Raw genomic sequence first — 17,955 nt, 5'->3', positions numbered from 1 at the left:
CCACAGTGCATTCTCTGGTCTGCTCCTGAAAAAACACAGTTATACACTCGCTGGTCCTTACTGCGGAGGTTAAGATTGCAGTCGAGTTCTTTGTAAGTCCTGCCAGTAGCATGGATACTGACCCCCATGCCGTTTTTTTTCTTCTCACTATGAGTTTCTTTCTGTGTCTGCGTGATTGTGTACACCTACAGGTGTATTACACTTCTGTCTGTAACTTGTGTCTGTGTGAAGCCCCTGACCTCTTCCTCTGACACAAACAAAAATAAAAGGATCTGGTGAAGGGATGGCTTCCCACTGAAGTTATTATCTTAATCACTCACGATGGGAGAGTAAGGGAGAAGGCAGGAGGGGGAGAAATGACACATCTCATGTCACAATAGTACCATTCAGCACTGTCGTAATCTTTATATAGTGATTTATTGTTTTTAAAGCTTTCTGCAAACATTCACTAATTAGCTCTCAACACTCGTGTGAAGCAACTGTGCCCACTTTACAGACAGAGAGGCATACATTGTACTCTGGTCACAGACATGCAAGCACTGGGGTTTCACAGATGACACCAATGCTTAATTTGGTCCTAGGCCACAAAGGGAGTCAGTATCTGAGCAGAGAACTCAGATCGTTGCCTGAGGATAGATTTCTAGACTCTTCTCTGGGAAGGTGAATGTTTTCATTATAATTTAAAAATGCAAAATGCTATTGTTACTGTGTCACACCTTCACTGACCAAACAACGCACTCATAGCTCTTTGTTGGGTCCTACTGCAAGAAAAATTGCAGTTATTTTCTTCTGTTTTTTGTTTTGTTCTTCTCAGAAGTTTTGAGGACTCTGTAGAACTATATCTTACACAATCACTCTTAGGAAAATGTATCATTTTCAGAGGTTTGTGTGAAAACTCAGCCAGGCGACTCCTGTTGATTTTAGTGTGAGTCAGGCAGCTAAAAAAACTCCGCAGTGGTTTTGAAAGCTTACTCCTTAAAGTCAATGGCATGGTCTCTTGGTTTAAAAAAAGGAAATACTAATTGCCTTTTAAATTTCTTGAAGAAAAGTAGAATGAGTGTTTTCATGAATCTTCCTTTCCATCACTTAATATGCTGTCATTTTTCTATGCAGAGTTGGCAGTACTGCCTCTGCGTATGTTTTGGGATGCTGGGCAAAACACAGCCAACTTAGCTTGGACTTGAATATATGCAACAGTGAAACTAAGTGTTACAATCAGTTGGGCAAGGCCAGCCAATTTTTTACAAGAAACGAGCAAGTTCTTTTTGACAGGTTTCAGAGTAGCAGCCATGTTAGTCCGTATACGCAAAAAGAACAAGAGTACTTGTTGTGACTAACAAATTTATTTGAACATAAGCTTTTGTGGGCAACAGCCCACTTCTTCGGATGCACGGAATGGAACATATATTGAGGAGATATATATACATACATACAGAGAGCATGAAAAGGTGGGAGTTGCCCTACGAACTCTAAGAGGCCAATTAAGTAAGCAAAAAAAAAAAAAAACTCTTGAAGTGATAATCAGGATACCCCAGTACAAACAGTTTGATAAGTGTGAAAATATTTACAAGGGAAGATAGAATCAGTGTTTGTAATGACTCAGCAAGTCCTTGGTAGTCAAGAAATTGAGGGACATATCCTCAACGGTATACATTGAGTGCATACGTCCATTACCTCAAATGGAGCTATGGTAGTTAGCATCAGCTGAGGATCTGGTGCCAACAGTGCATTAATGAATATACGGTGTATTTGAAATATGTCTTTAACAACAGAGTGTATATCAAAAAGTAAATATCATATTTAATAATTGCATTGATATCAATGAATAGAAAGCATTGTAGGCTCAATTGTACTGATCAAGCCTGGTTCTTCTGCCCCAGGAGAAGACCAGAAACTGGATTATGACTGCATCACAGTCTGCTTCCTGGTTCCCCTTTTCTCTGGGTTGTCTAGCCCTGAATTTGACACAGATTATTTCCCTTGGAGTCCTGGCTAAGAAGGACTATTTTTCTTTGTTCAGCATTATTATTATTAGATATTGATGCAACCCTGATTGCACCTCAGTGCTGCAAAGCTACCTTGCAACTTCTTTACTTATGGACCAGATTCTGATACCTTTGCTCAGAGCAAGTAACATCTTAGGCCTGGTCTACAGTACAGGGTTAGGTTGAATTTAGCTGCGTTAGGTCGATTTAAAAATGAAAGCATCCACACAACCAACCGTGTTCCGTTGACCTAAAGGGCTCTTAAAATCAACTTCTGTACTCCTTCCCGGTGAGGGGAGTAGCGCTAACATTGACTTTTGCTAAAATCGACTTTGCTGGGTCAAATTTGGCCTCTGGGAGCTATCCCAGAGTACTCCATTGTGACCGCTCTGGACAGCACTTTGAACTCTGATGCACTAGCCAAATACACAGGAAAAGCCCCGGAGAACTTTAGAATTTCATTTCCTGTTTGGTCAGCATGGCAAACTCAGCAGCACAGGTGACCATGCAGTCCTCCCAGAATCATAGACCGTAGAATGTTTCTACGCTCCCCCTATCATCTCTGTCCCTGAGGTTGTCTCAGATTAGAAAGTGAAAAAACACACTTGCGATTACATGTTTTCCGAGCTCATGCAGTCCTCCCTCACTGATAGGGCACAGCTTAACGCATGGAGGCATTCAGTGGCAGAGGCCAGGAAATAATGAAGTGAGCATGAAGAGCAGAGGCAGGACGTGATGCTGAGGCTAATGGGGGAGCAAACGGACATGATGAAGCATCTGTTGGAGCTGCAGGAAAGCCAACAAGAGCACAGATCCCCGCTGCATCCACTGTATAACGGCCTATCCTCCTCCCCATGTTCCATAGCCTCCTCACCCAGACACCAAGAATGCAGAGGGGGAGGGAAGGCTCCGGGCACCCAGCCACTCCACTGCAGAGGATGGTCCAAGCAACAAAAGGCTGTAATTCAAACAGTTTGATTTTTAGTGTTGCTCCAATAAACAATGTGGCCTTGTCCTTCCTTCCTTCCCCACCCCACCTGGGCTACCTTGTCCGTTATCTAATTTATTTTTAATTAATAAAGAATGCATGGTTTCAAAACAATAGTGTGATGCTGCAGTCTATATGATTTTATAAAAATATGCTGATGAGTGAATATAATGTAACTGGAATATGCTTCATGCAAAAGGTCTCTTGTAGGGTATCATTACAAAGCTTATAATCTACTGAGTGTGATCATCCTATTTGTATAAATGTACCACTCTTGTATCTGAAACTAGAAATGTGAAGTATAACTCTGAGGGCCTATTGTAATTATGCAAAGTATGGGCAGGACAATTATCTGCAGATGGCTCTGTTTTACTTGTAAGTCTTCCTGTATACATGTGTGCTGGCAAGAGGGTAATGAAGTCTCGCAGTTACATGTGATGATGTCACCTGAACTGGAACCTATCTTTAACTGGTGTCTTGCCATTGAGATGGAGGGGGTGGGAGCCCAGAGAGGGACAAAGGATTCCTGTCTTATGCAAGAGATGTATAAAGGGGTGGAACAGAACAAAGCAGGAGAGGAGCCATCATGAAGAAACCCCTAGTTACCACCAAGAGCTGTACCAGGGGAAAGAATTGTGCCCAGGCCTGGAAGGTGTCCAGCCTGAGGAAAAAACTTACTGAAGCATCTCTGAGGGTGAGCTTATCTGTATTCAGTTTGATTAGACATAGATTTGCACGTTTTATTTTATTTTGCTTGGTGACTTGGTTTGTTCTGTCTGTTACTACTTGGAACCACTTAAATCCACTTTCTGTATTTAATAAAATCAATTTTTACTTATTAATTAACTCAGAGTATGTATTAATACCCGGGGAAGCAAACTGCCGTGCATATCTCTGTTAGTGTTGTAGAGGGCGAACAATTTGAGTTTACCCTGCATAAGCTGTATGCAGGGTAAAATGGATTTATTTGAGTTTAGACCCCATTGGGAGTTGGGCATCTGGGTGTTAAAGACAAGAACACTCCTGTTAGCTGCTTTCAGGTAAACCTGCAGCTTTGGGGCAAGTAATTCAGACCCTGAGTCTATGTTGGAGCAGATGGGAGTGTCTGGCTCACCAAGACAGGGTGCTGAGATCCCAACCTGGCAGGGAAAGCAGGGGCAGAGGTAGTCTTGGCACATCAGGTGGAAGCTCCCAAGGGGTTTTCTGTGATCCAATCCATCACAAATAGTTACTTTATTTCAAAGGGGAGAGGGTGGTTGGCTTACAGGGAATTAAAATCAACAAAGCAGATGGTTTGCATCAAGGAGAAACACACACAACTGTCACACTGAAGCCTGGCCAGTCATGAAACTGGTTTTCAAAGCCTTTCTGATGCAACAGCAGTGGTGACAGTGAGCTGAGTGAGCCCCATGCTTGCCATTGTATGGCGTCTGCATTGGTAACCCAGGAAAAAAGGTACAAAACGATTGCTGTTGCTTTCATGGAGGGAGGGGTGACTGACAACATATACTCAAAACCACCTGTGACAATGTTTTTGTCCCATTAGGCATTGGGAGCTTAACCCAGAATTCCAATGGGGAGGGGAAACTGCGAGAACTGTGGGTTAGCTACCCACAGTGCACTGCTCTGTAAGTCAATGCTAGCCACAGTAGTGAGGACGCACTCCGTCAACTTAATGCGCTTAGTGTGGACCTATGCAATCAACTGTATAAAACTGATTTATAAAAATCAGCTTCTATAAAATTGACCTAATTTCGTAGTGTACACTTACCCTTACTCATACTGCCAATCAAATGAATTATTTCTCAGTGTGAGTAAGTTTCAGAATCTGGTAATAAATTGGCTGTTTTCTAATATGTATTAATTTATGGATACTGTCACTATGATACCAGCTTGTAATGTGACGTGACAGCCATAGTATAGTAGTTGGCAGTTTTGAGAAGTGATAAGAATTCTTGTTTACTCTGTAAATTTGATTGTTTGGGTTTATCAGGCTGGATCTCACTTATTACATGAGAAAATAACTAATAATTACATAGACATTGTGTTTTGCTATTTTTCTAATTGTAGTAATTTCATCCTACAACTAAAGACCTGATCCTACTGTTTGCATATAGATCTTCTATTGTTAATTCAGCGAGCCAGTCAATGACAGGCTTGGGTGATGTAGGCACATCTGCTCTATAGTATGAATGATCGCTGATTCCATTAGATTAGTTCCCCCCCACTTCCTGTGATATGCACACATTTTCTCCATTAGCACTCATGAGTATAGAGGGACAAGCAAATGTTTAGAAGGGGAAAAATGTGGTGGTTTGCTCTTTGTGGAGCTGACTATGTCACTTTATATATGACTGTAAAGAAAGATGCTAACAGTTGTGATATATTAAATAATAACTGAAAACTAATTCAGGGATCAAAGATGCTTTTTGGTAGAGATCACTTTACCTGGTAGGAAAATCATTACCGTTTTTTCCCAGTCTCTCATATTTGTGCTATATGTCTTGGAAATATAGTTCCCTAAAGTTTCTGAATCTTGATGTTTAATTGAACACAAAGGTCTTCGAGCAGCGCAATCGGAGTAGGGGGCCTGGTTTGCTGGTAGAACTGTGTAGACGGAAATTGAAATGTACATGTTTTTTCTCATTTATCAAAGAAGTGCAAGAATCTAAACTGACATTTTATATCAAATGAATTATGAACTGTGTACTGTGTACCTACGGGAACAACAACCAAATTAGACTTTTCTTTAAAAAAAAAAAAAAAAAAGAGAGAGAGAGAGAAAAAATAGGCTTTTAATAAAATATACAGTCATTTTTGATACTTTGTCTGAACCTGCCATACTCTATAGTTTTCTTTTGTAAACTAGAGCGTACTGGCTACTTCAAAGCATGTATGCTTTATAGAGAATTGAAGGTAGTAGGTTAAAATAATGCACAAACTAGCATTTCCACTTAATATTGTTGCTTTGATGGGTTTGTTTTCAGTCCCATTTACCTCTGGTAAGCAGGAAATGATATTCTTCTTAATACTAAAAAATAGAGTTTAACTGAAGAAAGTAGTAAGATAATTTCTTAGCTTCTATTTGCTAAAATGCAGTTGTAACTAAAAGGAGATTTACAGAAAGTAAAGATTTACAAGACACTACTAAACCATTCAGGGGTAAATTTTCAAAGAATTATGCATGCAGTTTTCAGGTGTGTGATTCGCATTTCTATTAAATGGATAAAGCTTCCTATAACCAGGGAAAGGATAGGAGGTAAAGACCCCCATGAAGTCAAATGGGAACCAAGTTATACCAATTTATAACCACAGAAGATGTTTTGATGCTGCGGTGCTGGGCCCTTAAACTGTAAGGTAGATAGGAAGGGAATGGCTAAAACCTCATGCATTCATTGGGAATGTACCCCTTTGTCTTCATGGTGCTTTTCAGTATAAATTTTCTTATGCACCAAACCCAAGAACAGGTGGTGGTGGTGGTGGTGGTGGTGGTGGTGGTGGTTGTTATACACTAAAAATTTACTTTACCCAAATAAACTCCAGAAGATTAAGGAAATTGGTATGTATGTTATCTCATGGTCTAATTCTCTGTACTTCTCACAGAGTACTAAACTTGAGTAAACAATGGAAAAGCTTATTCATTAACATGTTCACAGAATCTGAATTATAGTGAAGCCAAACTGCCTTTATTTATTTTATTACAGTAGCACCTTGAGACTCAAGAGTCAAAGCCCTAGTGTGATGTGTATGATGCACATTACACATATTAAAAGATAGCCCCTCCCCTGAAAAGCTCACAATCTAAGTAGACAAGACAAATGACGATTAGGAGAAAAGAGGTAGTATTGTTAACCTTATTTAAGAAATGAGGATCTAAAGTATAGAGAAACAAAACCTTGGTCCTGAAAACCCTTACCCATGTACTTAACTTTCAGCACCTGAGTAGTTCTATGGACAGTATCCACATGGTTATGTTTAAGCACATAAAGGTTTATGGGATTGGGACCTTTGTGACTTGCCCAGAGTTGATACAGGCAGTCAGTGGCAGAGGCAGACACTGAACCCAGATCCCCTTAGCCACAAGACTGTCTTTCTATGTCATCATCTTCAGCTTCCCTTATCTCCTCCCTCCCCTGGGTGAATATTCAAGCAAACTTTTTTTCGGTGGGGTGGGGAATTGTTTTTTCCTCCTGAATGTTTGAGGAAGACATTTGTGTGCAAATGAATATGTTCACATTGTCCATGAAGTGCTCACTTGGCCACCGTGTGTACACTCAGTTACTTGATGTGAATGTGACAAGACAGAATCGATTGTAAAATTTACTAGACAGCTAATAAAATTGGTTTATATCTTTGTGTCTCCAGCTCATCTCCCATTTTATCTTTCTCCCTGCAGGGTCCTCAGTCTTCTCCCTGAGAGATTCAACACCCCAAATTATACTTTTTTTAAAAGAATTATCTGTTTGCAGAAAGTTTGCAAACAGAAAAAAGGGTCAAAGTCAATGGAAATGTTGTTTTTTTTGTTACAAATACGTTTTACGAGCTGTGCTGAAGCTAAAAGAATGTAAAGGAGTTAGACTAGTTTTGAACTTGTCGTCCAGGTCTTTCTCTATTTGCACAGTGCATACTTAGCAGTCACTTCTCATGTTAGTTATTGGATCCTTCATGAACGATAGCCAGCTAAACTTAGGTAACTGGCCTCTTATTCTATGGATGATAAAAAGGTGAGATTAACTGACAAACACCTCTCTTTTTGTTTAGTAACAGTGGGAGAGATTCTGCTACACTTACTCGCACAAAGTAGCACTTCACTTCCATGACTAGTAGGGATATCATCTATATGGAACTCTTAATGGAGTAGGATGCTAGTTGATATGAATAACACTATCAGAATCCAGTCCAAAACTGTGACTGGTTTTTAAGGGCCAGATTCTGCTACCCTACCATGTTGAGTAGTACCTTGTTCTGTAAGTAGCCTCATTGAAAATTATTACTCAATGTTGTTAAGGATGGTAGAATCTGATCCTTAGCAACATGTCTGGTCTGTGGCATGTTTTGGTTATTAATATAAACAATGGGCCATGTCGTTCCTTTTTAGTCAAAATGTAAGATATTTGTTTTCTCTATCTTTTTCATTTGTAAACCATAGCACACTGCAGCATTCAATTAAATGAAAACAGTAAATAGTTTGCTTTCAAGTAAAGTTGTGGAGCAAATGACCACACATGTAAATACGAAAGGAGAAGAAAGAGAACTTCCTGCTCTTGTAAATTATTAGTGTATTTATGAATGTCCAAAGGGAGCATCTTTGCAAAGAGAAATTCAACCGTTATGGGGAAGAAGAATTCTGATGTGTAGTTTTCAGTTGAGTTACAGTATGTGCTTGTTTTATGCATTTCAAGAAGCTACCATAACTCTGTTTTTAAACAACCTATGAGGACAGCTATGCCATATATGACTGTCTTTGTGAAATTGACTTTGCATGAGCCATGTTATGACTTTAATAATCTATGCACAACAATTAACCAGAAAAAACTATCACTAATGCAAGAATTTTGGTTTAAATATAATAAATAGGACCCGGTAATCTTTAAATATTTTCCTTTCATAAATCTATACTTTTATTATATATAAAAGAATTTAATAATGACCAAATCCTACTGTGTTGCATGGATAAATTTACTAAGAACATAATGGCCATACTGGGTCAGACCAAAGGTCCATCTAGCTCAGTATCCTGCCTTCTAACAGTGGCCAATGCTAGGTGCCCCAGGGGAAATGAACAGAACAGTTAATCAACAAGTGATCCGTTCCCTGTTGCCCGTTCCCAGCTTCTGGCAAACAGAGGCTAGGGACACCATCCCTACTGGGAGTAGAAAATGTAGGAAAACTTTCTTTCCCACTCAGCAGGTGGAGAAAGAACAATAAGGGTGTAAATTGCATGTCATGGGGTCAGGCACATCATGGCTCGATGGGGTGTGATCTAGTGACCACGAGTCCTGCAGTCACCTTCAGTATACCCTAGCTTTTCAAAGAAGCAGTAAGTGTGCAACATGCTTACCTGACCTGTGCTCTTGTCAAAACTGTTTTCCTTGGCCACGCCTTCATGCATGGATCCTATCCATAAGGGCAGTATTTTACTCCAGCTATTAGGTGCAATATTACTGTAAAGCTTTTACAGAAGCCTCAAAGCAATACATTGCTTTAAAGAGTTTTAGATAAAAAAAAATTAGTACTGAACTAATCACAGTGCAAATCTATTTGCCCTACTTTATCATATCTCTTAAGACACATACCAAGGACAACCAACTGAAGCTAATGTTCCCATTAAAACTATCACCAAGTGGTAATGATTTTGTTTGTTACTACCATAGGCTAGATTTGAACCAACAACCTAGAGTTAAAGGCTCTGTAGACTGCTTTCAATTCCGATATATTCACTGCCCCAACAGAAAATGTTCAGACTGTACATCTCTTGCTCTTCGAAGAAATCCAAATAAGATATTGTACCTCAAAAAAGTGTAACAAATGAGAATTTCAGCCCTGAGGTTCCGTTCTTAAGACCGTTCATAAAAAACCTTCAGATAACACACACACAGTAGATGGGCAGAATCCTGTCTCTTCTTCTGCCACGAGCACTCTCCGAGGTAGTGAAAAGGTGTGGTTATGTTGTTTGCAAGACTTTGGCTATGTCTACACTATCACGGTAAGTTGACTTAAGTTACGCAACTCCGGTTACATGAATAATGTAGCTGGAGTTGACGGAGTTTCGGTCAACTTACTGTAGTGTCTACACTGTGCTAGGTTGACAGGAGATACTGTTCCGTTGACTTGCCATACTCTTCTTGTTCCTGGTGGAGAACCAGGGTCAACTGGAGAGTGCTCTGCCATCGATTTAGTGGGTCTTTACATCTGGCAGTAGTGTAGACATTGCTTCTATGTGGGGAATGGAAAGGATTCCGTCATCCCATACAGCGACTTGGCACAAGGTGTTGAAGTTGTGCATGGAGCAAAGTAATTTGAAGTATTGATTAAGTATACTTTTCCAGGCTTACCATGGAAGGAGGAGTTTTATGAACTAGATCACCTCTCAAGGTCCATCCAGCCCTATATTTTTATAATTACTGGTAGAGCGCTTTTATTCACCGGTAGTTTTAGAATGACCTGTGATACCCAAATGAATATTGTATGTGGGGGAAGTTTTTTAAGTAGCTTTACTATGTGATAGTACTGGCTGGGTATCCTTTTAAACATCATGACAAATAATTGGTTTTACTGGGCAGTTATACATTCCATCCATTGTGTCTCTGACAGGTATTTATAATCATTAATCAGTCAACTAATAGCCTTTTGGCATTCTTTTATATCTTCTGTAGTTTAACAGAAGTTCAAGTTGGGTAGTGTGGATAAACTTCTGTATAACTTGACTGAAGTAGTGTGCGTGTGCTCTCTTCTTAAATCAACATAATGGACAGGACACAAATCTTACATGCGCTCCTATAACCTTGACTTCAGTATGGGGTAATTAAGCTTTAGGAAAGAGGCAATCTGTTACACTTCCATTCAGTTCAGAAGCTGATGCCCTGAATACAGTTAAGATTGTATGAAAAAATTCAGCTCTAATTTTGTTCTTTCTTAAACCAATGCCACTGTCAGGCCCCACAAGAGGGCTGTCTTAAAACTCTTCTTCAGTTCTTCACTGTGGCCGCTAAAGTCCCATTGCCGGTGCTTTTTTGCCGTTGCCTATTAAAGTTGTACTATACAACTTGGGATACTGGAATAGCTATTGCTGCATGCAGATGAATGCATTATGATCTTAAATTAACAGCTATAAATTACACATAAAATTGGGATAAAGACAGATGTAAGGATTAAAATAAAATTTCAAAAAAAAAATTTCTGCGTAGGTCAGTGTCCCAGTGGCAGAACTGCTACTAACTGCTATCTCCACAAAATGCCAACAAAAGAACAGGCAGATGACTAAATCAGAAGGAAAGGTGCATCTCAGTGAAGACTTCCAAAGCTGAGGCAGAAAAGAAAAATTATTATCAACTGTGAATGGGCCAGCAAGCCCATCTTTTTCAAACAATATGTCGGCATAGCAGAGATCAACTCTGAGATCTACAAAGTGTAGGATGGATGATGTGCAATAGTGACGTTGAAGATAGGATAGGATGCTTGGGAACATAACTGAAAAGAAAAACCCAAGAATATTGGCTGTGTGTATTATACTTTGAATAAGTGAGATGGTCTGACTGAAGAAGTTAAAAGAGAAACCAGAATGACTCTAGTACATCTGTGAAGATGAGACACAGAAAAAAGCAATCAATAGATAAAGGTTTATAACTACCGTGCCCTTCTGGTGATGACATATGGCCCAGCAACATGGTCACTCACTGAGTAAATGAAACAAAAACATGTGCCTATACCGAGAATTATGGAGAAAGCAATGATAGGAATTATGTGGACAGGACAAACACCAAGGTAACAGGCATGCTTGAGGAAAAAGAAGAGAAACAAATGTCAAGGTGCAGAACATATTCCCAGAAAAAGTGACTTGAATAACATGGTCTTAGAATGGATACCTAAGAGAAAATGAATCAGAGGTGGCTAAACAACAATGCAGTGAAATAAAGAAATGAAGTGTGTGAATTAGACCTGGAAAAGAGCAAGAGTGAACATGACTTAAGAAGACATTCATCCAAAGACAGACTGGGAGAAATTACGTTGTCATTGCAATAGCTCCTCAATCTTATGGCACAAACTGTGAAGAGCCAATTCCTTGCCCAGTAGTTAAATGTCTGCTGTTATAGTTTGCATGCATACATGTGTAAGGAAAACATTTAGATAAGAAGCAAATGCAGCACCTGTGCTATTTTTAAATATTTTCCATGTGCAGATGTGGCATACTATTGGAATTACATTTGCATAGTTATAAACTCTTGTTTTGCCTTCTGCAGATAGCATGGCTATACCAGGGTGAGTTCCAGTTCTGATCTCAGTTACAACCACTGTAAATCTAGGGTAACTTTACTGTAATTACTCTGAATTTACACCCATTTAATAGAGATTAGAATTTAGCCCTTCAGCCTGTTCTTGCTCTCATTAAGTTATGTGGCATTGTACTGAAGTGTAGAATAATGCAGGCTCATTTAATGGATATAATACTTTATCATTCAAATAATAATGATCATTTTTGGTGACTGTGCATTAAAAGCTTCTTGTGTTTTTGAGAGAGATTGCCCTATGGACGATGGAAATACTCTTGTGATTGGTAAATATCTCTCAAAGTAGTAGTATCTTTCAAAATAGAGGAAACATTTATGGTGCGGCCACAGTATAAAGGTTTTTCATCCTTAGTCATCTTTGAAAATCTTAGATTTATCATTAGCTCCTTTTTTGTTGAGGAAACTGAGGCACAGATGTTAAGTGACTTTTCAAAGGCAATTCAGCAAGTCAGTGATAGAGCTGGGAACAAAATGCCTCTCTTGGCTCATCTTCCTGTCTCTTATTGCCTAGTCCACATTTTCTCCCAAAACTGGTGGTATTGCCAGTTTAAACCATTTATTATGCATAATTCTTTCTCCATTTGCTCTCTCAACAAAATAGTTAAGGTAGACAGGTAATTAAAGACTTTTTCCCATCCTTTATACTCTCTTTTTGTAGATGAAGCATGATCTTTTTTTACCAGGTCTAGTTAGGATTTACTGGACAAGATGTTGATTCAGTAGATTGCAAATGGAGTGGTTGCCCCCTGAGAGTGATATTAAAGCTTGAGGGGAGCTTTTTGAGCAACATTGCATCTTAAAGACAATATATCAAGCTGATAGATACATGGCTGTTCTGTTGAGAAACCTGCAGCTGAATTATTTCTGGTTTCCAGTTATTGCTTGGGTACTTTGGGGAATAAGAGTAGGATAAAAGGGGTTAAAGTGAGGGAAATATTACGTTAAAGATCTCAGTTACGGGGAGTAGCTGAAATAACCAGAATATGTTATATATGCAATTTAGAATGATCAGGTTGTTTAGGAAACCCTTCAAAGTTTTAATGATCAAAATGTGACCAATTTTATAGAGCACCTTTCTAGTTATTACTCGACAGAGACCAAAAGTACTTTGTTCCTGTAGTCTTCTTTTTCACAGTGCATATTAATGAAATTCTCGGCAAGATCTAGGAAATCCTTTATACATAGACATATATTTTGTACATTCTAACATTTGAAAACTCAAAGGACCAAGTTAAGTCAATGGACCTACACAGGGGATGAGTTTGGCCCACATTCTCTACTGTTCTTTTCATTGTACCAGTACAATGTCATATATTTGGACCTCTAACTTTGATATCTAGGCAACTAAATTCATATCTGTATTGTAAATAGTTGACTATTAAACAGCTATATATTTGTCTCTTGAACATTCCTGTACCACCCTAATAATTAATAAAAATACATAGAGTTTGTTTGATTCTTTTCATTTGTGAATCTCAAAGGGCTTTACAAAAGAGGTGTCATCGTCTCCATTTTACAGATGAGATATCTAAGGGATATAGAGTGGAAGAACTTGCCTAAAGTCACACACAGCAGACTACTGGCTGAGCTGGGAATAAGCACAGTTCAGTGACCCAGGCAGTGGACCACATTGTCTCCTTAGCAGGCAATATGTTATTTTCATAATACTTTTCTCAAATATAGTGGTGTGAACCCCAGCTTCTTGACCAAATTACCAGTGAGTTAATTAGATTCCCTTACCTGAATTCCCCAGGCATTTTCAGCGAGTGGTGGTATACTTCTGGTCTTGATCTATGTGAAGTTTGTGTGTGTACTTAAACAGTTGGTACATTTAAACTTCAGATGCAATTTAATTTTGAATGAGATGGTGCCCTACCTCAGAGAGAGATTATGTGGCTTAATTAGTGAATATTTTAAAAGCATTTTGAGATCCTCTGATGAAAGGCACTATAGTAATGCAAAGTATTTTTATTTTAATTGCTATTTATTTTTGTTCTTGTTTTGTGCTGGCAGAGCTTACATACAATTGATCTTACCAGGCACTTTACAAATGGATGCTAAAAAAATGAATGATTATGTATGTGTATTGTATTTTGCACACACAGATTTTAAAACATATATTGCATGCCAAATTCTGATTTTAGTTTATCAGTGTTAATCTAGAACAATTTCATTGACGTCAATGGAGTCTCTTGATTTACATGAATGTATGGTAACTGAGAGAAGAATTTAATCTTTAAACTCTAGCAGAAAGGATTCAGGCACCACGTGGTCACAATGTCTGTTTTTTGCCACTTGGGAGACAGCTATTCTTCACATGGTACATGAAGACTGTAAAACTAAATTTCAACGTGCTGCTTGCCCAAGTGGCCAGTTTAGTAGTTCTGCCAATCAGTTGCAGTTCCTTAATATAGGTGCCAGTCAACACGCTGAACCATAGATTGGTTTACAACAATCTTTCAGTCAGCCTGGTACCAGAAAAAGAGAACAGCGATGAAAAATTTCTATTTGGATGACCACAGAAAGATGCAAATGGTAACTACTGAACCATCAAAGACACAAGCATTTTACAAAAGTTTAAATGAAAAAAAATCAAGAGTCCAACCTCTCTATTTAACATTCCGAAAATATGCTGTTTTGGCATCCAATACACAAATGTCAAATGTGTTATACATGAAAGGTTTATCAAGCAGATTAGTCCTTCATGGTGAGAAAAACATAAGGCCACAATCTCAGCTGGAGTAAATCACTTCAATGGGTTACACCGATTGATACCGGCTGAAGAGCTGCCTCAGAACCTGGAATCTGTGGGCTAGATCTGTGATTCCTGGGCCCACTCAATAAAGTAAGAATTAATAAAATGGAAAAAATACTGGTCCAAATCCCCAGACTTCAGTGGATCTACATTCATTAATACCAGCTGAGTATCTGATTTGCTAAATGTTGTATCAAGTTTTTAATGAGAGAAGGGGAGGGGTATTTGAATAAAGTGCCTGACTTTGCTGCCCTGCTGCTCAGATTGAGTAATACTTCCTCAATGAGATGTTCCTTTGACTTCAATGTGAGCAAAGTTGGCAGTGGGGTGGGCGGGCGGGGACTGATATACTAACAGGTAGGATAGAATGTTACAACTGAATTCCTTTTGGTGTTTTGAGGGTTGCTGTCAACCCAGTGATATTAGTGTAATTTTATTGGAAAGAAGAACATAAAGAAGTACAGTACTTCAGTTGTGAAAATGTTAAATTAAATGGACCATGTTAACATCGCTCTTGATCCTGAGGAACAGTTTTTTCAGTATTTGGAGCATTTTGATTCCATCCAGCATATGTTCTCCACAGTTTTCTCTGCTCTAATTCATCCATGTTTTTCGACAGCTCCAGATGGCATGCTGCCTCCAAGGCTTTCATCTGCCTCACCGACCAGTCTTCAGGTTGTCTGGTCTACACCAGTTCGCAATAACGCTCCAGGCTTACCCAGTTATCGACTCCAGATGAGGCCTAGGAATTCCACTGATGATATTCTAGAGTATGCAAACAATAAAAATCTACTGTAAATTGTCAGTGAAGAGAAGTAAAATTATTTTAGAGGTGGCTCACCCCTAGGGTGGCTTTGTCGTCTTTTATACCCCACCCCTTTGTATTATGGAGCTTTTATAACTCATTCTTCATTTCTTTCCAGGTTATTTTCCAGTCCCTCTGCTTCCTTAAGCTACATAGTCAAAGATCTTCAGCCATATACAGTGTACGAGATGAGAATGATAGTCTCCAATGGTTATAGTAATACATATAGTGACTGGACTCCAATGATTACAGCAGAGGACAGTAAGTAGCTTGCAAAAATACACAGTTCAGTCCCACTTATTTTAAACATCTGTTAGCAGATAATACAAATGCATATTCTTCTGCTGGCTAAACTAGCATTGCATATGATTTATTTTTCTTTTATCTCATTTTATTAGCTTAATAGTAATAACATATTTTCTCCCTGAGAGCTAAGCTATAGTAATAAAAACACCTAAAAAACCTTGTATGAGTTATGGGAACTGTTTATTAAAGGGATGTAAAGGAATATTTTTCAGAGAAATACCTCATTGCATTATATAATATCTCTCTCTATTCACATATGGCCATATGCAGATAGAGAAAAATATTTGTTAGTGTGTATAGTTAGAGTGAGGGTGGGTTGGTTTGTTTGTTTGTTTGTTTTCATTCTGTGAGCTAGATTCTGATTTTATTTACATCAGTAAATGTATTGAAGTCAGTAGTAAATGAAGATATAACCCTGTCATCTTGTTCAGCATGTAAAGAAGGGTGTCATTTATTTTGTGGTCATTGGGCTGATGCCACCTAAATAGTGCAGCAGCTTTCTGTGAGACTTTTGGATACTGTTTCAAACAAGTGATCAGTAAGAAGAAGACACAGTTTATTATTGCCAGCCCCTTGACTCATCCACTAAGTCTGGCATTAATTGTTCCATATTTTGCAAATTTATTCTACTTGCATTTGTTTGACATTAAAGCTAAGGGTGTGAATATAGCCATTTTAACTGACATACGTTGCACAAGTACTAGGTGCAATATAAAAACAACACATGACAAGGTGTGCAGTTACCAAACATACAAATGCACATTTACCTCAGATACAGCGTAGTTGAAGTCCAATGGCTGTGTAATGAAGGTATCTAGTATAGCCATAACCATACTTTTTGAAGTGTGCTGTTGCTTTTGAAAAATGTTTTCTTGCACTTTTCAAATCATTAGCTAATGACCCCAGTATACCAGATATCAGAATAATCAAAATCTTTGCTTAAGAGATGCCTCCTGCCATATAACTCATTTAATAAATAAGAGAAATTCTGAGAGAAAAATATTTTTTGTAATTGAAAAAATAAAATCCTAACTTCTTGGTCCTGCTTTTCTTTTTACTCCAGATTTACACTGCTTGTGAAAACAGAATCAGGCACCTTGGACCTAAAGTAACAGAATTAATTGGGGTATAAACTAGCCACCATTTGTGGCTCCTCATTGTTTCTGCCCCTTTCTCTAAGATCAAAGTAAACTGTATTCAGAAAAAACAGTCAGGAGTTCTTGTGGCAGTTTATAGAGATTAACAAATTTATTTGGGCATAAGCTGTCGTGTCGACCTTCTTGTCAAGTTTTTGAAATTGGCCACTCTCATTACCACTACAAAAATGATTTTTCCTCCCTTGATATCCTATTGTTAATTGAATTGTCTCGTTAGACTGACCTCCCGCTTGATATGGCAACTACCATTTTTTCATGTGCTGTATATTTATACCTGCTACTGTATTTTCCACTCCAATCATCTGATGAAGTGGGTTCTAGCCCACAAAAGCTTATGCCAAAATGAATTTGTTAGTCTCTAAGGTGCCACAAGGACTCCTCGTCATTTTTTTTCTGGTACAGACTAACATGGCTACCACTCTGAAACCTGTATTCAGAAAATATCTCAAACAGAAATATGTCTTAATATATCATCAGTTGTAGACGTGTTTTTTTACAGCTGGGCAAATAATTCACAAGAGGTAACTTATCAGACAAATGTAGGCCCCAATCTTGGAAACACACAAGTGTTTAAATCTTAGCACTTGAGTTGTCCCACTGATTTAAATGGGACTACTCACATGAAAGAACAAAGTTCAGTATATGAGCCAGTCTTTGCAGAACCAGAGACTTAGCCTCTTTTCTACCTATGAAGATTTTTGATTAGATCATAATTTCCTTTAATGCACTTGTTCTGTAAAATTACTTAATACATTTTTGTTGTTGTTTTTTAAACTGTGGATTGACTGAACAGTTATCTGTGAATATTTGTTGTTCAGACTATAATAGTTAGCTGACAATGGTCAGATAAATCGCACGATATTGTTTTTTTTCCTGTATGGGACGGGTACACATTGAGCTCAGTCATTGAGTTTAAAGTAGAGTTTCTGCAAATATGTGTGTGTGAAACTT

At 38.4% G+C, this 17,955-nt stretch overlaps 1 protein-coding gene across 1 annotated transcript in view; it reads left to right on the top strand.

Moving 5' to 3' along the window:
- The window catches only part of USH2A (usherin), a 622,140-nt gene that overhangs the window by 396,765 nt on the left and 207,420 nt on the right, over positions 1-17,955 (top strand). The window contains exons 38-39 of the mRNA XM_075064332.1: positions 15,356-15,506; positions 15,660-15,802. Coding sequence (XP_074920433.1) covers positions 15,356-15,506; positions 15,660-15,802 — 294 coding nt within the window. The remainder of the gene's footprint in view (positions 1-15,355; positions 15,507-15,659; positions 15,803-17,955) is intronic.

This window comes from Chelonoidis abingdonii, chromosome 3 (assembly GCF_003597395.2).
Source record: "Chelonoidis abingdonii isolate Lonesome George chromosome 3, CheloAbing_2.0, whole genome shotgun sequence".
Classification (NCBI taxonomy): domain Eukaryota; kingdom Metazoa; phylum Chordata; order Testudines; family Testudinidae; genus Chelonoidis; species Chelonoidis abingdonii.
This window is presented reverse-complemented; position numbering and strand designations above follow the sequence as displayed.